General features: G+C 41.7%; 3 protein-coding genes across 10 annotated transcripts; 2 read left to right on the top strand and 1 right to left on the bottom strand.

The window, feature by feature from the left end:
- Positions 1–281: 281 nt before the first annotated feature.
- LOC129594606 (uncharacterized) lies at positions 282–2,614 on the top strand. Of its 2 annotated transcripts, none has more exons than XM_055491354.1 (4): positions 282–406; positions 1,124–1,324; positions 1,401–1,658; positions 2,012–2,614. In XM_055491354.1, the coding sequence occupies exons 1-4, from the start codon at positions 345–347 to the stop codon at positions 2,217–2,219; spliced, it is 729 nt and encodes a 242-aa protein (XP_055347329.1). In that variant the 5' UTR covers positions 282–344; the 3' UTR covers positions 2,220–2,614. The 2 variants fall into 2 exon arrangements, 1 of the variants encoding a protein (XP_055347329.1); XR_008691212.1 differs by lacking the exon at positions 282–406 and adding an exon at positions 901–1,013 and having other exon boundaries at positions 2,012–2,613.
- LOC129594605 (uncharacterized protein F54H12.2-like) lies at positions 1,823–18,026 on the bottom strand. Of its 6 annotated transcripts, none has more exons than XM_055491348.1 (14): positions 17,671–18,026; positions 17,408–17,504; positions 17,195–17,277; positions 16,716–16,775; positions 16,392–16,573; positions 9,030–9,299; positions 7,071–8,969; positions 6,626–6,999; positions 6,238–6,569; positions 5,296–6,167; positions 4,956–5,233; positions 4,772–4,888; positions 2,450–4,703; positions 1,823–2,376 (listed from the first exon to the last, which is right to left on the bottom strand). In XM_055491348.1, exons 7-10 carry the CDS (start codon positions 8,298–8,300, stop codon positions 5,680–5,682), a joined length of 2,424 nt encoding a protein of 807 aa, XP_055347323.1. In that variant the 5' UTR covers positions 8,301–8,969; positions 9,030–9,299; positions 16,392–16,573; positions 16,716–16,775; positions 17,195–17,277; positions 17,408–17,504; positions 17,671–18,026; the 3' UTR covers positions 1,823–2,376; positions 2,450–4,703; positions 4,772–4,888; positions 4,956–5,233; positions 5,296–5,679. The 6 variants fall into 6 exon arrangements, with proteins under 6 accessions (XP_055347323.1, XP_055347328.1, XP_055347324.1 ...); XM_055491353.1 differs by having other exon boundaries at positions 17,671–18,018; XM_055491349.1 differs by lacking the exon at positions 9,030–9,299 and having other exon boundaries at positions 7,071–8,416; positions 17,671–18,025.
- A 215-nt stretch (positions 18,027–18,241) lies between these two features.
- On the top strand, positions 18,242–20,392 carry LOC129594656 (uncharacterized). Of its 2 annotated transcripts, none has more exons than XR_008691220.1 (3): positions 18,242–19,507; positions 19,675–19,846; positions 19,921–20,392. XR_008691220.1 is itself a non-coding variant. In XM_055491419.1 (3 exons), exons 1-3 carry the CDS (start codon positions 18,832–18,834, stop codon positions 19,959–19,961), a joined length of 459 nt encoding a protein of 152 aa, XP_055347394.1. In that variant the 5' UTR covers positions 18,242–18,831; the 3' UTR covers positions 19,962–20,392. The 2 variants fall into 2 exon arrangements, 1 of the variants encoding a protein (XP_055347394.1); XM_055491419.1 differs by having other exon boundaries at positions 18,242–19,077.
- Positions 20,393–25,503: the final 5,111 nt, after the last annotated feature.

Raw genomic sequence — 25,503 nt, forward strand, 5'->3', positions numbered from 1 at the left:
TTACAGTAAAATTGATCCATTGTACATTATAATTGACATGTACAGGAAGTGGTCATGCATGGTTTAGAGCTGAAGACTTTGATACTTAATGTATATCGGCTAGTTGTCACAAATACAATGGCAGATATTTCCAAAGGCATATGAATTACGAAGGACAACAATCGGAACAAAAACCAAAATGTGTCATGTGGGTGTTTCTAAAATTACATGCACATCAGCTATAAAATCAAGCGCAAAAATTTGTGTTTCCTAATTCTGAATATGAATGTGAGTTGTTAGCATTCAAGTCGAAATTTCTAGACGGCATCATTTTATGGTGTACTACTGTGGGTTACTGCAGTCGCATGGCATCTGCATCCTGCAGTCGTTCGCGGCCTAAGGACGTTGAGCCAGTGTTTCGCCGTTGGTTCGTAATTTTGTAAATATGTACCTATGTATATATAATAAATCACACTGCGGTGAACCCTAAAATAGGCCAACGTCTAAAGTTAAAGCAATTTCTGTCCCTCTGTCGCGTTACATTTCGGCCGCACAGGATCACTTCCGCCACCGCTCAGTTTAGCCGAGGCTTACTTCGGCCAGCACTTATTTCGGCCACCTCTCATTTTTTCAACGGTACAGAACATTCCGGCCATCTTTAAATTGCTTAAGCTAGTTGTATCCTTATCACCTCTGCGCTGTTTGCAGTTCAAGTCTTGTTGATCGAAGTGCTTAGTGTCTGTTGATTGCTTGTTGATCATAGGACAGACCTAGTGCTGCCATGCCCATATAACATTGTTCATTACAGTATATTACTATCATTTCAAGTTGAGGAACAATGTCTTATCTTATCCTGGCCCTGAACCCGGACATGAATAGTAATTTACAAATAACTATGATTTATCTGACTGATCTGAAATTAATGTTGACATCGATTCTCAAGCATTATCAACCTAAGTTGGTAAATAAACATCGCACAAGAAGTTTGACCGATTCCTATACATAGAAAACAAAAGAAACACCCCTTTGAGCAGGTAATAATTATTCTTAGTTAATTTTCTTTAGTGCTCATTGATGCCAATGCAATGGCAAGACTGGTTCACGTTTTCCTATGTTTTTGCATTGTCTTTCTCTGTTTCGCTAGGACCGAGTGTCTGATACCCATACGTAATTACTTATCATCGAATTGTCAAGAGCATGATATTCAGAACTTTGAGGAATGCGCTGGATTACGTGCCGCAGAACTCAGGTCGGAGCCGTGGTTTTACAATGCCATATTAGCATTTTTTGACCGGGTAGGACCGGAAAACATCGATCCTAAACCAGTGGCCGATGCAGTGTGCAGGTAAGCGGATGATTTACTGTATGGAAGACCTTTGACACTGTTGGTAGTGGCTTTCAACTCGAACACGATGCTGCAGAATGTTGGAAAATGTTGCAAAATGCATTCCCGTTCTATCCAAACCGTGCCACGTAATCAATATAGCTGACGGCACTGAAATACCGGAAAATATTTTCAAAGAACTGTGCACGAACAGCAGTCACTACTTCGTCCTGACGGAAAGTGTGCGATGCATGTTCAAGCTGAACTTTCCTATGGGCCTGTGGGAGGATCCAGTTATACAGGAGGCTGTACGGGAGACTTCTCAAACCTTTGATATGTTTAACACTCCGTGCCGGTAAGGCCAAATTTATAAGCATTCTAAGGAGATTCAATCCATAATTCGAAGTATTAATTAATAACAATACCTACTCAAAAGAGTATGGCTTGTTTGCAACTACCGTCAGTATATTCACTGGTGCAAGAACCAGTACCACGAGCGCCGACAGTAACATTGTCACGGCCATTAGCACTACAAAGCGCTATTTATAAAAACCAGTCCAATCTACATCGATACTTTATACAGTATTTCGGCGCCATTTTACCATTTTGTTCATATTTCTTAACAGATTTTACAAGCTAACAACTTTTAATACGTATACACATATTCGTTTACAGCCAAATTCTCGTTCATACTTTGAAACGGTTTAGGATTGTTCGACGGATATTCGAGATTTATACACCGGAAGTGATCGGAACACAATGCCACGCCGTGGTATCGGATTACTACTCCCAGATCCATCCACACATCAAAAGCAATATCGACACACTTCTTTGCGCTCTTTATACTGATTATCTCGAGGAGGATGACTACCTAGGAGACTTTCTGGATATTGATGACGCACGTGACGAACTATAATCACGTCCAGAAACCATTCTGTGATTCCATAATTACTTCATATCAGGGACAAGCTCCGCCGAATACAAAGGTTGCGTTACTTTATTAGTCAGTCGCACTCTCTGATGACTGCATTCACGGATGATATCATTTGATGAAGGTTATTTCTGGCAGACAACTGCGAATGATTGAGCAACATTGTTCGTGCTTTGTTTGTTTATTCAGCTTAAATTCTACCATGAACAAGGTACCTTGGTCGAGGCTGTAGGCTAACCCAAAAAAACGTCTTGTGAGATTTGCAACACCTCTACAAAACAAAACTTCTGATTACGTACACATAGGCAATAGTTCAAACTTTTAGTACTGTATTTTATGTTTATGGTCCCCCGCTTAATTTCGAACGTCCTCTGTAAGCCTTGTTTATAAAAAAGGGTTTCACTTCGTAAAATTGATTGACCACGTAAAAGAAATCCTTCCTGGAACGCTTACAAAAAATAATGTTTGCAACGAACAAATGTACTTGCGCGAGGCCGCACACGCACACACCCAGTACCTTTACTTACTAACCGGTGATAATCTTTCGCAAGTTGTTAGAAATGTGAAGTGTGATGCAGTACTATTCATATCTATGTAAGGTAGGTTATACGAATGTTAAGAACTGGAGATAGAACAGATTATGTCTGATACATAATACAGTATACGAGTACAGTACATATGACTGTATGTATGGTTGAGGGCTTACATGCAGCCTTGACAGTTACAATGCGCAAAATTCACCGACCAACAATTTCAAATTTTCAAACACTGAATGCGGTACGTAGTCAGATGATGATAGTCTGACTGACCCAGTACCTTGACCACCCGTATGCAGCAAACTCTGACCGTTCTAAAGAATACAGTCCTTGAAAGACCAGAAAAATTTTTGACGGAGGCAACGTCATCAAAGGTCACTTAGTTAGATTGCAGGGTGAACTGCAAGCTATCAAAAAGCACGAACCACAGCTATTTTTAAATTGAATTAAAGGAACTGATGCTTCTCTTTTCGAGTTCAATAGACTAACCGAGCATTGTACATAAACAGTGTTACTATCGTTTCCGTCAGCTGACTGTCTTCTCCTATAGGAGTATACAGTAACTACTCGTACATAGAGAAACATCAGACCACCAGTGCATCTCAGCTTTGCCGTGGATTATGCTGCCGGTTTTGTTGACACACTATACAATCGTCTTTCAACGGTTCCGCGGCTTTCAGGATACGTTTTCTGTTTACTTATGATTGGTCGTCTACATTTCTGACACCCAGAAACTGTATTCCATTCTGTATTACAGTTATCAGGCATCTGTTCTAGACAGATCGGAAACAATAAGCCGAGTAACAGACAACTGTGCTACGAATGTGCTAAAGCTAATTTATAAAACCCAGCAAACCATGGTCGGCAATCCATAACCAGGTTGCATACAAGAGACTTTTTAGATCTAAGGTAAACTTGAAAATGACGATGACCAGCAGTTAATCCGCAATGCTGAAGCATATTAAGTAGTAAACCGATACTACATAAGTAGATATGACTCATCAATTATTAAAAATGGCGGCGCTTACGTCATAAACTGGAGTTGGGAGCTGGACTTTCCAGCTGCAATTCCCGGTTGCACTTTGCACTTACAGCTCCCAACTGCAGCATCTGATTCAGCACAAATGAGCATATGATTACTGCGTATGTATACTGTATAGAAGTACACAGGTTGTTTACATTCCTTTACCGCGTGGATCGGCAAAGGCTGCAATTCCCGGTTAGACTTTGTAACTATAGTTACCAGTTCTACTTAATTAATCAGTAAGTCTGTACACTGTACACTGTATATACTGTACAACAATGCAATTTACATGGAACGTATTGGTATGCGCATTTATTCACACATTTTTAACTAGAGTTTAGCTGCGCTGTTTATTGTAACTTTTGTATTGAAGTAACTATTAGAGACACAATGTGCAAAGAAAACAAACCCATTACCAGAACATAGTTTTGCTAAGATGGCTCGTATTGTGTGCAAAAAGAACTTCTGCGAGGCAGCAATAGGCTCCTGCATTGTCATCATGCTGATTCTAATAATATTGCTGGAAGCATTTTTTGGAATTAGCCATAATATTAAAACTGTTATTAACAACTGTACGGTACTGGAAATTGAAGGCCTGTTCTCCGGAAACGTCACCCCAGGGACGAGTATGAAACTCGGTGTCGACAATTCGACGTTTTGAGTAGGTAAGTCTGAAGCGCTTATTCATTTCCGTAGACAAAACCTCCAACTTGCGCTTATTCCGCGTTATGTTGAACGGATAGTTAACCATAATATCGTTTGGTTCATCCAGCGGTGCAAGGCTTTCCAGTAGCAGTTCTTTTAAGCTTTCCAGATTCAGTTGTTTTCTAGCCTGGCGCGTTAACGTAAATCCTTTCACCTTTATTGTTTCGTGACCAGTGTTAGTACGATAAGCATAGCTTTTGGGTCCTATAAAGTAAAGGAATATACATGTGTAGTACTCAAAAACCATTAGTTATTGGTAGTAAATGATTTACCAAGCGCCACAAATTCTTCTATGTGCTCGTTAGGTTCCAACGATGATGACAAGTCGCCGAGGCAAGTTCCCGTTGGTGGGTCAGGCAGTTCGTCTTTGTGAATATAGAAAATGCTGTCTGTAACGAACCAAAACCCGATGAATAAAGAAGGCAAAAAAAAAAAGTCACTATAATTACTGCATACCGGTATCATGATATAGTAGGCGGTCCCCAACCATCTCCATAAATTTAAGGACGTGCAATCGTGCATACGCAGTAGTGAAAGCCGCAATGACAACATTGGTTTTCTTATTCGTTAGTATATAATCCTTCTTCGAACGATATTGTACTGCCATGACTTCATCCGTAACCAAGTCGAATCCGGCAACTTCGTATTTATTTGAAAACAAAAAGTCATGAAAGACCTCTTTTTTCTCCACCATGGCCGTGTTGGAACGGTCCTCCTGCTGCCCAAACTTTCCCCTGTAAAAATAATTCCTCCATGATTAAATAAGTCGTCGTTTCAGCAGCTTTACAGTTCTTACCAAAAACTATTCAACATAAGTTTGCAAAGCGCTCTGAGCGCATCATTTTTGGCAATATTATCTTTATTCAGGTGAATGTTTTCTTTAGCAAGGAATTCTTTTACATAAAAATCTTTCTCCTTGTTCGTGTGACAGTTTGAAGGATAGCCAGACGCTTCAGTTTTCAGCTTCAAAAACAGATCAATGTACTCTCTGAATAGATATTGCATTTGTTCGGGGTAGTGCCACGCGGAATATATTTTATCGATACGGTAGCCAACTTCCAGTGCTCGATGAATTTCCGGTGTACACCACGTTCCTTCCAGCGCTCTATCGTCGTCCTCATGATCACATGGAGTGTTAACACGCTCTTTCACGCACCTTGCGCATAACGGGAAGGTCAGCTTATCCGTTCGGTAGGGCAGTACTGGTAGGAATAAAGACGGTGGTGGAATAATGCGACATTTTACCACTCCAAATTATTTGTTCCACTGGTGGAAAGTCGTTAGTGATAATAACCGGTGGTCCAACTGGATATGGCAAATTTTTGTTGATGTATGGATATTCGCTAATAACGTCAAGCGAATAAATTTTCTCCCCTGGTCCGCATTTGTGGTAAAGTTTAATTGCATTTGTTCGGCCACCAGTAAAAGCGTCCCGCGGATGCAGCGGCTCCTCGACGTTGGCGAGCTCAGTCAGCTTCCGAAACTCACTGTCAGATGCAAATTTCATGTCGTAATCGTGCTCCCAAATCGATACAAGCGTGTATCCCAAAGTTTTTATTGCATCAAGCCGCAAAAGAGTCGCTTTTTTTACTTCTTCCATTGGTTTGCCAATAAACGGGTGCATTGTGCTGTTCGTGGTACAGTCGCTGCAGCCGTGCCACATACATCCTAAAGACATATAATGTTTCGGTTATTGTCAAAGGTCACAACTAATAAAACGTAATATTATGTGACAAACCTAAAAATTCGTAGACTGTTTTGGTTCCTGAATGAAAGCCATCAACGGTCCAGTGTCCGATTCGAAATTCTCTTTCCAGTTTTGTATCGTTATCCAGTTCTATCGATCGTAGCCAACGCTCTGCTTTTACAGATGATTTTTTTCCTTGTCCCGGTGGACCGATTAAAGCAATTTGATTCTTTTTTAGCATTCGCGCTCTCCAGAAATAATTGCACATTCCAGGCGTTGTAAGGCCAGAAGCAAATGGGCACAATCCACCAGATACTTGTTGAAAAAGCATTCGAAATTTCTCACATGCTTGTTGTAGTACGAGAACGTCCTGGGAACAGTACCTGTAAAATAACTGAATACGGCGAAAATATTATAAATAAAAAAAGAGTGGACATACTTGATGAAGTGTGCATTAAAATCAAACTGATTGTGATGACGGCGTCGTTCCTTGCGAAACCATTTTATGAAACGTTTCCGCTCGCATTTTTTCATGGATTGGTAACCGTAGTCATGCCGATCTGGCCAAGGGATGATCTTATTCCAGTTTTCGGATTTATTTAGCTTGTGTGGAAAATCTCCTTTAGTTTCTTGCAACCCAAACGCCCTCGCGAAATTCTTTAGTGACGATGGCACATAGTTCATGGAATCTCGAAATTTTATTTTGAGTTTGCTGAAATCCATTTGCATAATTTTAGAACCATTGAAAATCAGTGGGTGTGGAATAACGCCATTTTTTACTAAATAGTTTAACAGGAAATACCCGTCGAACCCCTGGAATGCAAAACAAAATTAACATTAGTTATGAATGAGCTGCTGCTGCTGTTGATTTTGATATTTTTTACCTTTAAATTATGCGCAATGAAAGTGTATCCACGAAAACGTTCGCTAAAAATGAAATCCCCAACAGCATTTGCGATGTCACCATTAATGTTTCCATCCTCAGGGAGCACAAACTTCTCATCTTTCGTGGCGATGACTGCTAGATTCACTCGGAATTCACCTGTATCATCTTGATAGGTTTCGAGGTCAAAGTAAGCAAATTTTTCATTTAAATGTTTTGCTTTCTCGCTATCCGTAAGTTCGATGGGCTGCATATAGCAGACATGGTTTTCTTCCGGCATGTGAAAGAGTGAACAGGTTGCGCAATATACTTCCCCACAACGATGTTGCTGATCGTCAATATCCAGTTCAATTTCTGGTTCGTCTTCCTCGTCATCGCCGTTGTTAGCATCTCTTTGGGTATCTTGAGGTGCGTCGTAATTAGTCCGCATTCGACGTCTCACAAGAGAAACGAAAGATTTGCATGTTCCACATACAAAAAACTTCGAACAGATTGGACTGGTTCCTGACTTGTGCGTTTCAAAACATTCTTGGCCATAAAAGTCGCGATTACAGTCCGAGCAATGTAATTTTGAATCCTTTTGCATCTTGCACGCTGAAGACAGACATTGGTGACATTTGAACTCACACCGGTGGTCTTCTCGGTGATTGTAGCCTTTCATGCAACGGTAACAGTAGTAGTGATGCTCAAAGTAGGCAGGCAAAGATGTTAGAACATCAAAATGCCGGTCATGATGAAGCAACATAATCCGCTTCTCAGCATACGCGCCACAGTAAACAACCGAGTTTCCGTGGTCGACAGATACTACAATAATCTGATAATTTGGCAAAACTTCTTCAAACCGAGCAATATCTTCCAAACTGTATTCTCTATTTGGCAACTGGGCGGCCCGCAGCAATTCTTTGGTTTTTGCATCCTGCAGTTTTTTGGTTCGGTAAAGCTTTGTATAAAGATCTTTATCACCCTCCGCATGCGCTTTAGCGACCACAATTGCTCTAGCCATACATAAACTGTCCGAGTTTCGAATTTGAGTGATGCAACGTTTTTTGTCCAAAATTTGCCGCAACAACTGGGACACGTTTTTTCTGCATGAGCCAATTGGTGTATCTGTATGCTGCACTGACAATTCAAAAGATTCGTCCAATAAAAACGCTTGATTCGAATTCAAAATCCTTTTGATGGTTGCCATCCATCGCTCGATAGTCAGTTGATCGCGTTGAATAGGTGGCATCCAAATTGGGTACTGCAATGCGGCCTGGTATACGCGAATTCTCACCAAGTTGTGCGCAGGAATTTTGGAAATCACCGTTTCGAGAATATCTTTCAACAACCGAGTTATGGTCTTCACTGCGTATTTGAACGATAAATTTTCAAGGCCGTTTATCTGACACTTATAAGTCTCAAATAAAACTGAAAACTTTTTCGAGTATTTGGCTCCGGTTTTTTCCAACTCATAATGTTCTTTAATATCATACAAATCTGGATCAAGCTCCTCTAAGTGCTGCACATGCACACCAGCTGGGGCAGCAGAATAATTATGATCAAGAAGCGCATAGTTATGGTTAAAGAGAGCACTATCTGCAAACTCAGTTTCCACATCGGTCTCAAGGGCAGTTGACGGTGTTCACGGATCAGGAATCCGAGCCATGGTGAAGAAAAAAATCTGAGAGCAGGACGTTGTTATTTGAACAAATGCAGCATCATATAAGCAGCTTATTCGTATGTGGGAGCAAAATTCCGTACAGCATTTTATAGTTACAACGGCCAACAAAATCTAATGACTCATTCGGTAAAACTTCGTGGGTTATGATAATATTCGCAACGCGTTTTTCTTAGGTACAATCAACGTTCGAGGGAAACACAGCGCCACAGCGGATGCAACATCTGTTTCCTTGGTCATCTGCAATAAAACAGACCCCTTGGAAATCTTTGTAAAAGAGCGAAATACATTTGCGCATACCCCAGTAAGAATTCTTATCTGGTTGTGATCTGCGGCAGTGTCGTTGGCGTCGATGTTGAGCTCTTTCTTCAGGAATCTGCATGCGGCAAAGCAGGCATTTCGTCCGGATTTTTAAATAGTGGTCCAGCATCCAGTTAGAATAAGCTTGCGCTTTGTTCGGACTGTAGCACTTGTCGTTACTTAAAGCGGCAAAACGCGGACATCCCAGTGTATCAAGATTAATGACATCAGATTTTAGTATTTGTTGAAGAATGAGACACTTTTGATCCCCTTTTGCATAGAAAACGACATCGGCAGGATCATTAATATAGCGGAGATAATTTTTAAACGCTCGACCTAACTGCTCTTCTAACTCTGAGAAAGCTTTACCGAACACGGCATCAATATCCGATGAACAAACGCCATATTTATTAACAATGTAATTGTTCGGCGCTAGCGCAAATGTGGTATAATAAAAGCAATAAAATTCGACAGAACTTATTGTGAGTGACGTAATAATTGGCTTACCATTAAGCGCATACCACTTAATGTCTACAACAATATGGTATACCATTCTCTGAACAGAACAGCAACAGAAATCGTTAATTTTCGCTGCGTAATAAGTTGAGAAACTGTTGTATCTGCAAGTTACGTTACACACACTGACAAAGTATTTTATTTGCGTCAAAACGGATGCAGCGCAACATCACGCTGTGGTGACAAAATACTTTGGTGCACAGCAAATTATTTTAAACTTATATACAAACAGTACGTGAAAAAACGGGTGTTGATGACGTGACTTTATTGCAATAACTGGCAGAAAACAGACTGAATAAGCAGAGAGTTATCACGGACTACAGTTCTCAAATTGAAGAAATGGTTAACATAAGCGCAAACCATTCTATCATTAGAAGATTTGCTATTGGTGAATAAATGAATAAGAGAAGTGAATGACTCGCCGGAGCACCGTTTTAGAATAAAAAAGCAGCAGTACTGTCCGCACACGGTACTCCATTCCATTTGTAAACGATGCGCTTGCGAAATAACTAACTCGGCGTTCTTGCAAAAACTTTCAATATGGATGCCGTAAAATCTCGGTTCGTGACCATAAGAGTCAAAATATTCCAATTGTCCTGGGACGTCCTGGTAGAACGCCAACCAATGCGAGCCTGGCTTTGCAGCTTCGTCAGTATTGACAACGCATGCCCATGGCAGCTTCATTGGCAGGGACGGTGGTAGCATATCCGCAGCAAATACACCAACGAAAGCGTCTCTCGTCACGGTGCTTGAACGTAACACATGGTTAATTTCAGCGGTGTCCATTGTAGTACCAGTCTGCAGATCACATCAAATTTAAAAATTTGTTTTTTTTTTTTTATTTTGTCCTGTAAACAACGGGCGACCGAGAGCGCGAAGCGCTCCGGTCGCCCATTGTTTACCACATCCGGCACGATTCACTTCAGCGTCAATAGGGGCCGACGGCGCGCCCACCCCCGCTGGCGACCCTGAAGCTTACCGCGCAGGCAACAACACGACATTTTTAAGTCCTACAACACTTACGTTAGGTTTTTAAGCCGTAAAATCCGCAATGAGCTGGCGATGTGAATTGACTTCAATAATATTATCCCACACCATCATCGTAATAGCCATAATCGGTTCAGTTAATTGGGCGGCGAACTGCAGGCGAATTGATAGATTTCCTTGGCGCACGGTGCTCATCGGTCCCCGGCCTGTCCGTGATGGTGTCAGATCGAATCCCCAAATAGCAAATCCTTCCGCAAATGCTTTACGGTCGAAAGGCAGCGCCCCGTCCGGTGCGTGCAAGCGGCCAAGCGTCTCCAACAGACAGTCATATGATTGCAAATAGTCACCCGTGGCGAAATTCGGTCGGTAGGCTTGTGCGGGATATGACTGTCCGTCGACTTCGACACTTATATAGTTGAGATTGAAATGTTCAAAGTTAAATGGATTGCCTCGGCGGAGCCCGTGAAAACTCGAGCTTTTTACAAATCCCACAAAAACACATTTGGGTACTGCTCCAATATGTAAATTAGCCAGCACTGTGCTCTGAATCATACCTATATCATTAACGCGCATACACACTCGCTCAATAGGGTATTTCACAGTCTTGGTCGATAATTGGGCAGTAAGCGCAGACAAATATGCCGGATTAGGGACAAAGCGTTTGACGTACAGCCGCGGATTGCGAATGTATGCTTTAAAAGCATCCACTGGAAGATTGGCGTATGAACGCAGGTAGAATTCCGGCTTATTCAGAATGAGGCGCACATGTAGCGGTACACCGGTGATCAAATCTTTTCCCTGCTGAAAAATGTCCGTACATAATTTGGCGCTGAATGGGACGTACTCGTTGGTCACAAACATGGCTTTCCGCGTTACTTCTTCTGCGTTATTGGCATGATCTTCTAGGTACCCGGGAGTGTCTATATAAAATCCAGCACTTGTTGCCTGGCTTTTTAGGGCAGCCGGTGCGTACCCCAACAAATTTTCCAAGTACGCTCGGTGGGCATACAATGGGCTGGAATTAGTTATCAGCCGGTTGGCCATTGTTACCTCTACCGAGCTGAATATAGAATGCGCTATCAAGTTCACTGGTGCTACCAGATCCGTGTTTTCAATATGCGTAGCCGCACCAAGTCCCGCGATTTGCTTTTTGATTGCAATGTCCATTTCTAGCGTAATTTCCGGTAGCACTAGCAGCGCCGACGTCGATGGGGGGATGTAAAAGGAAATTTCTCCAGAACTAATTTCTTCTGTTTGCCCTGATGTTGGTAGAATGCGTTCTTCTTCTGTCCGCACAAAATCCGCTAGAGTGGCCGGAACGGAGAATAAATCCGATTCGACCTGCATAGCTGGCATGCTTCCTTCCAAAATGAAAGCCATTTTAGAATGCGTCCTCAAATTCTCTTGGGGGAATCCGTTTAAGCCGTTTAAGTCGGAAGGAAGGTTTCTTTATCTTCTTTGTACTCTTGTGCTGCCGCTTGAGCCGTTTGATGCCTCCTTGCTGCTGAGGTTGCGCAGCTAACGCTTCCGAAATTTTCTCTCCTACCTTCTTGGATGTCTCACTAAGAACTGTTGTCGCTGCGTCGCGTAAGTGAGGCTTTGCTGCTTCCATTGCTGCTCTGGCATGTGGTGCCGCTGCTTTAATAACCGGGGCAGCAAAATGCGCTAATTTACTAAACATTGCGCGCAGAAAATTAGGTAGCATAAATCCACTGCCATTTTGCATTAAACTCCCGCGATAGCGTGTCATGACGGCTCCATAGCCGTGCTGGCTACCAGCGCCCGTGGCGGCCCCCGCAAATAAATCCAGATAGAACGATGGTGAGGGCTCAAAGAGTATTACGGGCATTTTTTAGCGATAGTAATACTGAATGGGGCGGAAATGCAGCTTTACCATTGACTTTCCAGTCTGAAAAATTGCCGCTTCTCCGAGATCAGATGCAATGTTGATATCAATAGTGTCCAGTCGATCGTATAAAACAGGTAAATAATGTGGATCCTCAAACCTTTCCGAAACAATTTCGAAGCGAGGAACACTTGCTTTAATGGGGTAAGCGCGCAAAAGCTGCATAGTTTCATCGCCCACAATATTGTAGTCGCACTTGTTGCAGTAGACAAAAATTGATTGGTTCCCAATGTGCATATTTACGGGCTTATCCGCTGTCATTGTTGTAGACGTCTCCAACAGTTGCAACTCTGCCAAGGCTTTCAGCTGGTCGGACAGTGTTGTAGCTGCGGAAGCAAAATTCGTTTTTTCCATCAAAAAATTTTCGTATTGTTCAGACTGTGCAGCAGAAAATCGTCGTTCTTTTAATCCTAGCATACGGGATAGATGCAAAGATGAGGGAGGAAAATCCAGAAAAACACGTACGCTGGGAAATTTCACTTTGAGCTTGGGCTCGGTTGCTAATAATTCTAGTTGAAAAGCCGCCTGTTCTTTTGCTGCAGAATCGCGAAATGGCTTTAACCGTGGTACTTTACTGTTGATAAAATTAATGATGTCACTTTTCTCATAGATCCCAGCAGGTACCGTAATTGTGTCCCGGTCCATAGCGAAAACACCGTTGCTATCCATAGAAGTAATTTGGTCAACGTGCAGTGTTTGGGGACCAGGTAAATTGTACATTGAATTAGGATACTGTATTTCCACCAGTGCCATTTCCCATTGTCCCGGTAGGGATATCACGCTCTTTAACTTTGTTGTCCCTTCAGCTGCATTATTCTTTGGGAACTGTTGCATACAGGCATCAGATGGAAGCGTAACGTAAAACCTATTATGAGCCATTTCTGACACGACTGAGTTCAGCTTCGTAATATTTCCCGCGAATTAAGTCCCCTTCTTCATCCAGTAATACGTGGCTGTTGTGGTAATACCTGGTGTATCTTGTAAATTTCCTCCTTAAATGTTGACTCATATCCTTTTTCAAAAAGTGTTTTGTCGATGGCTACTCGTACTGTGTCACCTACGCTGTACTTTGGCTTTTTCTGCTTTCCCAATAATAATTCCGCATGTAGTCGATTGAATATTTGCAAAGAATTGGACTGGCTAACCTCATTAGGCGTGACTTTATGCGAAGAATGAATTGCGTTGTTGTAACTGTTTACCAAATCTCCCAGAACGTCCCAGTACACTTTAGACTGTCGGTGTCGAAATAATTTCCATATTCGTTTCTTGAGATTGCGTATGCCATTTTCAGCTAAGGATGCTTTGATTGCTTTATTTTCAGAAGAGAACAAAAACACCTTTTGGGCTGTCAAAAAATTCTTAACATCCTTATTGTAAAATTCAAGGCCTTTGTCGGTTTGCAATTTAATGGGAGCTCCGAGTTCTGCAAACACCTTTTCCAGACCAAGTTTTACTTCTGGACCGCTTTTATTCTTTAGTAGTTGACAGCTCACTTTCTTGCTGAAGACGTCGATCACAAACAATATCCAACGGTATCCTTTGTTCTGCTTCGCATATTTTGACATGTCTGCCAGATCGGCTTGATATTGCTCCGCTAGGTTTGAGACAACTACGGGGTTTCTTTTGAACTTTTTGCGTCGAGATTTGTGGACTGTATATGGATCCAGATGCTCCAGCTGTTCCCGCGTTTGTTGATAGTGTGGTGCTTGTGGAAAGTGGCTGCGAAACTTTTGAATCCCCGTTAAGCTGCCCGGGTGCTGAGGGTTCAGATACGCTTGTCGTAGCAGTAGATTGGCCATCGTATTCGTCGTCGCTACTGCTTGATCCATCGCAACAGCTAGATGTGCAGTTCCATGTCATACCTTCACCCAAAGACAAAGAAAAGGGAACGCATCCACCACTCATTTGTTATTAATAGTCATCCAGTTGAACTGGGATTTGGTTCTTGAACCGATGGGACCTTCGACTTGCAAAGTGTTTTCATCAAATACTTCTCGCTTTGCACGCTTGCGTTTTGCCGGGGGTGCAGGTGGAATAGGAGGGAAAGCGTCTAACATACGATCAGGAATATTAGGGGGTACCCATGGCTTCTTTAATAGTTGTACTGGAATTGGGGGCACAGATGCTGGAGGTGAAATAACCATTTGGTCAGGGCCAAACGCTGACTCTTTCAGCGCCAAAAACCGAACCAAGTTTCTTGATAACAGTTCCGCTTTTTCCCATTCGCTTAGCGTATTCGGTGAAATTATATCTCTCATCAAATCGTCCAGTTTTACAATATCAAGAACTTCAGTAGGCTGCTGTTGTAATTGGACATCCGTTACAATACGACCAACCGTGTCACTTGCGAGTCTTTTCATTTCGCTCGCGGGAACAATATAATGCACTTCCGGTTTCATTTCAGTAAAGCAGTTCCCAAAACAGCTGCCAATACAGGTAGAACCGCAGGTAAGAATCCTCCGCGCTGTAATAAAATTTCCCTCTTGCTTCGTAAAGGATATTTTTTGAGGGCAATCAGCTTTAATGGCCGACGCCAACGCTGACACACCTTTAGCTGATCGGTGGTAAGAGGCACTGAATTCTTCACCAAATTCAAACAAATTTCTTCAAAACAGCGAAGTTGTCGCTTCGAAATATTTTCCAAAAGAAAACGACGCTGCTTGGGTTTCAGCGATCGCAGGGTAAGCAGAAACGGTGCAAAGTCTTTTAAAATCTGATCACACATTCTTGGGCAAGTTTGTCGTTTGTGGATTGATGTAAATTTTTGTCAATTCTCCCGGTAATATTGCCGAACGAATCCTTAAATAGGCAGGTGTATCTGGTTTCATATCCAAAATGAGAGGTTGAAATGGTTCCTGGCCGATTTCCTCGTAAGCCCCGCTGAGATGTTTTAAACCAGTCTGCCTTTCTAGAATCTTGATTTGGTTCACATCACGATTATTTTTGAACAGTACAAGATATTGTGCATTAAGATGCACGTCACACATAGCAGACCCTTGTTTATATAGGTTATTGAATAATAAAAATACACAAAGGCGTTTATGGTGTACTTTTTGAGTGAAGAGTTTAGATAAATGCTCGTTTTTCACCAAACTGCTTGCCACGTCATCCAGTATCAACAAAATATTTTGTTTACCATCAAAATAATTTTCATCCTCCACAATTTGTTGAATATTTTTTGTCAGTTCAATCCCAGGGACTTTGCGCTGAAGCATTTCGTAGGCTGGCTGCATTTCTCCGTACACCAAAATAATTCTTCCAAATGGTTGGTCAAATAATTTATCGCGCTCCATAATTAATTTTGACACATACGTCGTTTTCCCCGAAGTCGTTGGCCCCACAACAAGGACTGAAGCGGGTAGTCGGAATCTCAAATCAGCTGTCGTGCGCGGATACCTATTTAAGGAATCCATTTCCAAAGGGCGGAGCTATTGCTAGCGTACCGATAACAGAATGGAGACTTCAAAGCGGAGGGTTGTCTTGGATATTGATTGGTTTATCGCAGGCTCCCAACGGCTTATAAAACAGCTAGCATTTTGTGATTGCCCAACTGGTGCTAGCAGGTGCTACACATTCACCATTCCATCCCACTTTAATCATTACCGCGTTGAATTTAGAAGCCAATCGCGTCACTCGCACGGACTTGTCTGGCATAATCGTGGAGATTATCTATACTTAGACATCGCTAGTGCCATTCAGGATATGCTGGAGCTTATTGGTGAACGACCTGCGCGTTTGATGTTTTTTGCCAAAGGATTGGAAAAGCAAAAGATTTTGGAAAATTATTTACCTGAAGTGTTTAATCTTGAAGACATTGGGTGCCCAAATTTTAAGGAGCTTACTTCATTACCACAAACAACGCTTTCAAAAGCGGAGACATTTGCAAATTGGCTGAATGGCGAGAATAACTAACGTTGTTGCAACTGCTGACCTTGGCTACGCAATTGACTTACCCAGCTTATTCGAACGCGCTCCGCTTTCTCATTATGCACCACATAAATTTTCCGGGCTTCTTCTCCGTTCCATTCGTCCTCACAAATCGCACTGCCAGGTGTACCGCAACGGCAAGATCACAGTTAATGGTGCAAAGTCCATCAGTGACGCTCTCGCGTTATTGGATCACTATTACCGGAAACTGCAAAAATATGGCTATCAAAAAGCATCGTTAAAGAATCCACGAATTGGTAACATTGTCGCCACTTTTAATTTTGGGAAATTTCTAAGTTTAGAGAAATTGTACAACTCAATAAGAGCAAAAGCTGATGCCATGTTTGAACCTGAAATATTTCCGGCCATGCGAGTCCGGCTTCAAGGTTGTACGGCGATGATTTTCCATTCTGGAAAAATTAATTTATTAGGTGCAAAAAAAACTAATACTCTTCAAACTGCTGAAAACGAGTTGCGCTTGTTATTAGGAAACTAAATGCAGCAATAAATAAAATTATAAAAAAGCAATCGTTACATGTTTCTATTACTTGGCATTAAAAAGCAATAGTGCTTAATTTATTAAGAAATGTAAAGAACGTTTATCCTTAAAAGTACATGGTACATACTACATATACAGTGCAATACTGTACAGTATTGCACTGTACAGTATATACAGTGCAATACTGTACAGTACATTAATCATTAATTATGATAATTAGGGTTCATTACGAAATGTATTTTTTGTTATGAAAGCATTGAGCTAACATACAAGCATATAATAATAATTTCTGTAATGTAAAAACTGCGGAATCAGCAAATTACGCCATACCGTTGATAAGGTGGAAAAATGTTTTGAGAGGTTCAGGCCAACTTTTTCCACTCGAGCCCTCGTTGCTTGTAGCATCCCCGAAACTATGTACACATAAAAAATATACCATGTGTTACAACACAATATAAACTAAAAACATTAGCTTCACTTACTTCGTGTACAAGAAATTCATAAATTCTGCAGTTAGCGGAGTAATCGTTAATAAAAATGCACCTTTAGCTCCAGTGGAAAAAAATTTGCGGCGACCCTGGCGGACTTTTTCCAGTTGATCTGCACGCGCGCATAAGCATGCACGCAATAGACCATAAGACTGCAAATAACTGTCAAAATTGATTACACAGTACAGTCATAATGTACAGTGATAAAGAAAATAATATTCCATCGTAGTTGTTAGTTTTTATGATTATTTATGAATAAATAAGCTGAGAATAGAGGAAATAGTAATGTCCACTAGAAAGCAATTATATTTCACTTACTGTACGTTGAAAGGCTTTGACGAGCCTGATGCGTTAAAGTGCTCCTCCATAGTGTAAAAGAATGTAAACAACTTGTTGAATCAAACAGTGAAAGTGAACCAATATAACTGTGCAGTGTACAGCAGTATCCATACAGTACACTGGGCACATGTCGAGTTTCACAGTTATATCCAAGTCGTGCACAATCCAGATAAGCAATTAAACTACTCGGTAAGTTGGCAAATAATTATGTATATTACAAGTGCACAGCATTACTACAAGTGTTTTCAATAATTAAGAGACGCGCATGGTGTGTAGCACCATAGCTGACGAGCCAGCTGCGCTAATGTGCCAGTGCCGCTCCATGCGGTAAAAGAATGTAAACAACCACTTGCACGCGTGCAACACGGCTGCACAGGTAGCTGCATCTGGGCTGCGAGCCTCCTTGAGGTTTGCACAGCATGTGTATCAGTGATACACTGGCTGGCTATCGCTGACGAGCCAGCTGAGCTAATGTGCTAGTGCCGCTCCATGCGGTAAAAGAATGTAAACAACTTGTGTGTGTGAATATCAGTAAGTGAGTAAATTAGGTAGTGTACTTCTATACAGTGTACATATGCAGTAATCATATGCTGCAGTTGTGGTGAATCATATGCTGCAGTTGGGAGCTGCAAGTACAATGTACAACCAGGGAATTGTAATTAGAAAGTCCAGCTCCCAACTCCAGTTTATGACGTAACCGACGCCATTTTTAATAATTGATGAGTCATATCTACTTATGTAGTATCGGTTTACTACCATATTAGCAGCTGATCCGTCTAGACTCTGGATTATGTCGCTGCAGTCAATATTATTTTGGACGCAATTCGCGGTTCCGTTCCCTAAACGGTGATTAATCTAGATTGTAGCAAAATGTACGACAAATATTCACGTTTTGTTTTACAAAGTTTACGCATATTCGGGATGTGTCCTTGGCAGCAAACGAACTCCGGACCGAAACTGTTACTGTATTCTGTAGTCTCCCGAATCTTGTTCATTGCTGTGGCGCTGTGTGCTATAACTGCTGATTTTTTGACGTAATCACACACTTGGATTACCATCAATGAACCAAAACTTCCACTGACTCTTGTAGCCAGCTTATTTATTCTAACATCACTCCTGGTAACTGTCTACGGATCCATAATGGCGTTGCGTAGCAAACCTTTGCTGTCTATTATGGAAGAATTGCGCCGACTGGTCCAAAATGTGCCGCTCGTAATGCACACACTGAGACTCTGCTGTATGTGGTATGCTGCCGGTGTATGTGGATTTGGTGTCGTGCTAACCTACATCGCGATACGGCGAATGCGAGATGCTTGGTACCAAAAAGAAGTCATCTTCGGCTTTGAGTTTTGCTCCTTATACGGGATGGTTCTCCAGATGATTTTAGTAAGCGTGATTTGCTGCGTGGCTATAGTATTCTCGTTATCGTTTGTCATTTTCGCGGTGACCTTAGGATCTGCCTTCAGGGCAATTGAAAACCGCTGTACTGAGCATTATCAGAAGCATAAAACTGGCGAAAGGGATTATAAGGGCCTTGTGGCCGAAATTAATAAGTGTCGGCACGAGCATCTGGCGTTGTCTAACATTGTTCGCAGTCTCGATGATGTCTACGCTCCGTCCAACTTCGTCAGCTTAATGCTGGAAGTTCTTCTGGTGGTGTTCAATTTCGGAACAGTAATCGGTGTGGCTCCCTCAAAAATTGGGCACATGTTTACGAATAATATCACTGATCTTGTGTTTTGCTCGTTGAATGCATTGGTTAACGTTTTCGTACTGATGAAACGGCTGGTTTGCTGCAGCTTATATGCAAAAGCAGGTAACCATGAATTTGACTGTAAAAAGCAAAAGTAATTACCAACCGGTATTTCTACCTCAGCGGAACTGGTGTGGAACAGAATGCGCAATTCTGCAACCTTTTTCTAAGTGCGATTGTAATGCGGAATAACTACGGTGGTACTGCATATAGTGTATGTTTTCATGTAGGCATATTCGATTGCGGTGATTTTAAGCAGCGTGACGGAAGGGTTTGATACCAACGGAAACGATGAATTCGAGGTGCAGATAAATAAGACACTGCGTCGCTTACGAGATTGCCCTGTCGTGTTCACGGCCGGCTGGAAATATCTTCACACTGAACACCGAATTTATTCTGTCGGTAAGCTTCATACACCTGCTGTGCCTGTGAAAGATTTGAGTATAAATAACCCAAACTGGCTCAACGCTTTTTAGGTGTCCGGCATTCTGATTGCGTACGTTTTGGTCCTGTATGAGATGAATTCCAAAGGCGATCACCATGCCATGTTTCCGTGCAACTGTACAGCAAAGATGTCCGTAAGGCGTTAGCCGATATTGTGCGTCTTGGCATTCATGGTTAACGCCGTCACCACAAATCTTTTTTGCTTGCTCTAGTTCCTATCCCGTTTTTCATAAAACGCTATAGTAGATACTTTTCTTATCGTTCGGACGTACATATATATTAGGTAACATCTAATTACCTGTTCCTCGCACGAGACTGTTTCAAATATGGCAATGCGTAATCTTCTGATGGGTTTCTTGTACGAAATGTATTTATGTTCCATACTGTTGTACTTTAGAAGTCTAAAGAGGCCTCAAGCCTGTAATGAAGCTATGTTCAGTACCTTGTGTTCGTAATTTCGACATACATATAAATTTTACCGAGACTCTCTGTTGCACATCTATAATGCCTGTAATTAGCTAAAAGTACTTGTACCTGTAAGCTGTAATTAACCAAAAGACAAATAAATTAAAGCGACTACTTGCATGCATTTTGCTAGGATCATAAATCTGCGCCTACATACTTACGGGTTGGTACCTCGGAAATACAAAATTAAAGTACTTCAGAAATGAAAGAAAGAAATGCATTTTTGTAAAACAGGCTACAGCACAGTGGCGCTAGGCCACTGGCACATGGGCAGTTTTTAATGCTTTGTATATACGTACTGTAGAGTTAAGAAACGTATGCCACGGAGTATACAGCATAAACTTGTAGTAAACAAAATTTTTAGAAGACACAAGAGCAATAAATTAAATGGGGAATCATATTTTTTACGCATCCTATTGAGCTGCTATCATTTTAAAATCTACTGGCAGTGTTTGTGCATAATGCATATATTTAGATCACCACTTGTTGCACGGAGTAAAAAGAAAATGCAGAAGTAAAAATAGTCATCTGATATCAAGTGTACATTCAAAGAACAATCCCGAAAATAAGAAAAGCGCAGTGTTCGTGCTCGTTCATTACTAATTCTCCTCCTCGCTACAGTCGTGTCAACGAAACGATACTACTTCGTTTCTTTAATATCGATTCCTTGAATACCTCGAATGGGCTGAACCATGTTCACTTTGTTAAAAATTTACTTGAAAAAAAATTTGGAAACTATCATTCAATTACCATTTGGAAATTACCATTTAAATTTGGAAATACCACTCAATAAGGTTCCATTTCATTGAAATCTTTCATAGTATAATTCTGAGAAACAAATGGCGGTAGTTTTCTTTGGAATCCTGAGGACCACCTGGCTGCCGGGGATCAATTGTCGGTTGTGGTTCACGAGTACGTGTAGTTAGTTTATAAGAGTTTTGGGCGGTCGAATAGCCGTCATCGTGTTGCGTTTGTCGGTGGTCGACAATCTGAGGAGCATCCTTAGCACGTATTATCACAAATGATTTATGCATTTCCAAACCGGGGTCATTTTTCTTACCGGCACTGGCGGCGGCGAAACCGGAAGGTGAACGAACGACTGGACGTGGAAGGTAAGCTGGAAGCGCTCTTGAATAAATCGGAAGAGGAGATATCATTTCCTCGTGTGGTAGCTGAAAACAGCAATAACTGATATTTGCATTTCACCTTGCCGTTATTTTAATTAAACTGCTAATGACTGACTCGATGTAACCGACCTTAAACGTACAGCCACAGCCGGTACAGGTACCTTTTCATTCTAACGGATTCGTTTTTGCAAAAATATTATACGCGTTTAGCCTCAGTATACCTGACTTGTACGATTACATCCGACTGGAAATTTTAAAACTGTTACATCAAAAAATAGAAAGGTTATTACACAGATAGAACTGGACAAGTATATGTAATAAAATCGGCATTCTGTACATATAGTTAGCAACTTACCGATAACCGCAATGGTAATCACAAGATACAGCAAGCAAGAAGTGGAACATTGCGTACAATACAGTTCGGAGAACATTATTCAGTGCTTTAATCCTTATTGAAAATATTGTTGGGTCCTTTTATTTAGAAAATTAGCAAAAATAATAACCCGATGTTGGTTGGTAATCATCGACAAGAATGCAACGCAATTTACGCGGGCCCTGCAATCTGTAGATCCTGATTTTGAACACTTCTTGTTATTTGATTGAGAGGAAGCTGTGCCAGTTTGGGGCGGTGTTAATTGCTGCATTTATTAATTAACCATGTCATCTGATGATTGTTGTCATTAATGTGTGACATTTGCAAATAAATGTGGCGACAGCAGTTTCGAGAATATGTGAATCTTCGGTACGAGTAATGCACACAAAATTTATGCCAACACTTTTGGTGTTTTGACATTGTTCAAGAGCCGGTTCAACAACAAGAGATATTGTCATATTAAATATGCAGCCAAATATGTTTCTGCAGGCTTACGCGTGGAGGTCTTTGTCTAGTTCGTAAAACTAAAATGCGACATAAATGAATCAGCGGCTGTGTAAAAATTACTGCTATTGATAATAGAGAAAGGGTGACTGGTGTAAATCATGACTGAACAAGCCCTTGGGCAGTCTGTTTTTAGTCTATCAGAAAAGCGGTTAGACATCGGCGGGATCGGTTACGGCATACAAGTGATTATACCTTAGTCGGACCAGGACTCAACACAACATCAACTATTCACTTCACATCAAGAGCGCGTCTTTCCCATACGCAGCAACCGTCTGTCGCCTGTGAATGCCGGCAGTGTTGTTTTTGTGGATGTGCATAGCTGTGCAGTTTGAGCAAATAGGTGCTCAAATTGCAGCGATCTCCGTGGATATTTTTTCAACATCCGAATATTCTAGTACTATTCACTTCACTTGGGGCTAGATGCAAGTAAGCCTTAAGCTACCGTTACTACCGTATTATAAACAAATTATACAATCAATTAAATATTTGTATCTCGTGCTTCCTGTCTTGTCCTGTGATTTACATCGATAATCATCACTGCAACAAGCAGGTAATCCACCGGCGATGATATTGCCGTTCAAAGATATGGCTCTCTGCACAGCAAATTTGTCAAAGGTGGAAGTCAGGTAACATCTGCTACCCGAATTTTGCTTTTGACAACTTTGCACTTTGTGCAACCGCAACGTTTTACCAGTACCGTATGCCGTTGTTTTTCGTAGGTAAATACAATATTTTCAATGCTCACTAATTAGTACATTGTACGAGTACATATGCCATATCAGTATTAAGCAAAGCCGTTTTGTCTGGGATATTCTGCCCGGTTGTAAAATACTTGATCGTTTTTGTTGAATTTACTCTGTCACTGTCCTTACGTCCGACGTAATGCATGGTAGCCGTATTACGCGTAGTGGTTACCGGTATTCACCGGTTAATTCTCGTTCATTCCCATTTTCTTACAATTGTCAGCGAGATTCAAGAGAACGCTAAGATAGAACGACAGATAGATACGAAAGAACTGTGCACTCAAATGCCAGTAGCTGCCGCCTGCCAACCTTGGCACATACAACTGTCTCTAGAGTCTAGACCGCAAGGCGTTCCCCGAATCAGGTTATCTGCCATGACCTTTGAACTGGCTTCTTTCCGCCAGATTGGGATGTTGCTCCAGTTCGCTCATATTGCCATCGTGTAATACATGCTCCCATTGCGATACCGCGCCGTTGTCAGCGTGTGGGCTAATGAGCGGTGCTGAATGCCGATGGAGATATCACACCAGCGCGGCACCACCATATGCCAAACCAAACACTACAATCTCGCTAGCGAAATGCTTTTCTTCTTGTGTCTGACATTGATGTGCTGTTGTTATTGGGATTCAATCATTCGTATTTCAGTAAATTCCAACGATAAATCTTTGTGGCCGCATGTGGAATATTATATGAAAATTATAAACCAAAATACAGATTACTCGGTGACAAGATTAATTCGAACCAGTAACGGGTAGCCGCCTTTGTTTATTAATATCGCTCTGATTTTATTCTTGCCTTTCGCGGTACCTTTCGACCAGTAGATTCAGTTCTTATTTCTGAAAAACTTTGACGAAGTTTAGATTAAATTCTTCGAATTTTTCTCAACCGCCAGTCCCTTTGTTCTTGGCGAGGGGCGCAGGCACTGACGTTTTTGTTTGTTTGTCTAGTCATTGCGAATTCACTGGGTCATGCAGTACCGGCCGAACAACAAAGTTGATACAGTGGTTCCTACATTAACCTTTACAAACGCGAATTGATGGTAAGAAGACAAATCAGGAAAGCGTAAAAACAGTATCCGCCAATTTTGTCGTGTTTAAAACAGCTTGAATACGTTCGGGCAGACATGCATACTTCTTGTACGAGGAGAAAGCTAATATCTTCGGTAGCGCGTTCAAATTCCTGAGACTCTTCGAACACTGTGGCCCTGACTGTGCGCATGCACGATTTGACTAAACAGTCAACCGTAGGAGGTTGCCAGTCTCCGTTTAGCTAGAACGGTGTTGATTGGCGCACCTATCCACGGCGGACGGTCAAGTTAATAGGATTGACAGCCTTCTTCGGTTGGCTGTTAAAGTCAAATGTGCATGGGCCAAGTGTTCGAAATGACTCGGGATTTTGACTGCGCTACCGAAGATATTAGCTTTCTCAAAGTCAAATGTGCATGGGCCAAGTGTTCGAAATGACTCGGGATTTTGACTGCGCTACCGAAGATATTAGCTTTCTCCTCGTATGCTTGTGTGTGAAGTATGCTTGTGTAGAGGTACATATGTCACAAGTATGCTTGTGTAGAGGTACATATGTCACATGTACTTTGTATAAAGTTTTTTTCGCTATTGACCCTGGCATTGAAACATATTGCGAACGTGGGCAGTTAATTCGGTGTAGGCTGTTTGGGCATCGGCACCGCAAGCAGCGTTGACCTTCGCCGAAAGAACAATCTCTTCGAAGCGATCTATCCAATTTTAGACGGAGTTACAACGATGAGTATCCCGACGAAGAGCAGCACTCCAGCTATTTCTAGCACCAAAGCGACCAGATTGGACGGGGCGTACACATTACCCAGCTGCCTGACGAGCTTCGACAATGCCAGATGTTCCTGACGACAGTTTCTACGTAATTCGCCCTAAAAAGACTTTGTAATCGATCTTCTTGGTTTTGTATGCCCGGTAGTGTTCCGTGCGTTCGATCTGCTTGTAGGCTGATCTTGAGGTCATCGAAATGATGGCAAACGACAGTGACAATGTCAGAGCCAGTACGGTTTCCAGGAAAGCTGCAGACAGATACCGTATAGCGACGAAAATTCCGTACCGAAAATGATTTCATTTCGTCCTCGAGCATCCCGTAAACGGAGTGCCACGATGTAGAACCACAGGACCAAAATCATATTGCCAAAAACAATATACCAAGATTGCGTAGTAGTTTATCGTGAGCGCCACAAGTGGCACATCCTTTACATGTCGGTGTAGTTTTTCCAGGATACCCGGCCGTACCTTACTGTAGAGAGCTAAACCAACGACAAGAGTTAACGGGATTGTCGGTTCGTTCGTTTTAATTAAAGTATGAGTATGTATAGGTATTGTACATCACAAGTACGGTAATTTGGGTACATATTCCCAGCAT

The sequence above is a fragment of the Paramacrobiotus metropolitanus genome, unplaced genomic scaffold, assembly GCF_019649055.1.
Source record: "Paramacrobiotus metropolitanus isolate TYO unplaced genomic scaffold, Prichtersi_v1.0 Parri_scaffold0000070, whole genome shotgun sequence".
NCBI lineage: Eukaryota > Metazoa > Tardigrada > Eutardigrada > Parachela > Macrobiotidae > Paramacrobiotus > Paramacrobiotus metropolitanus.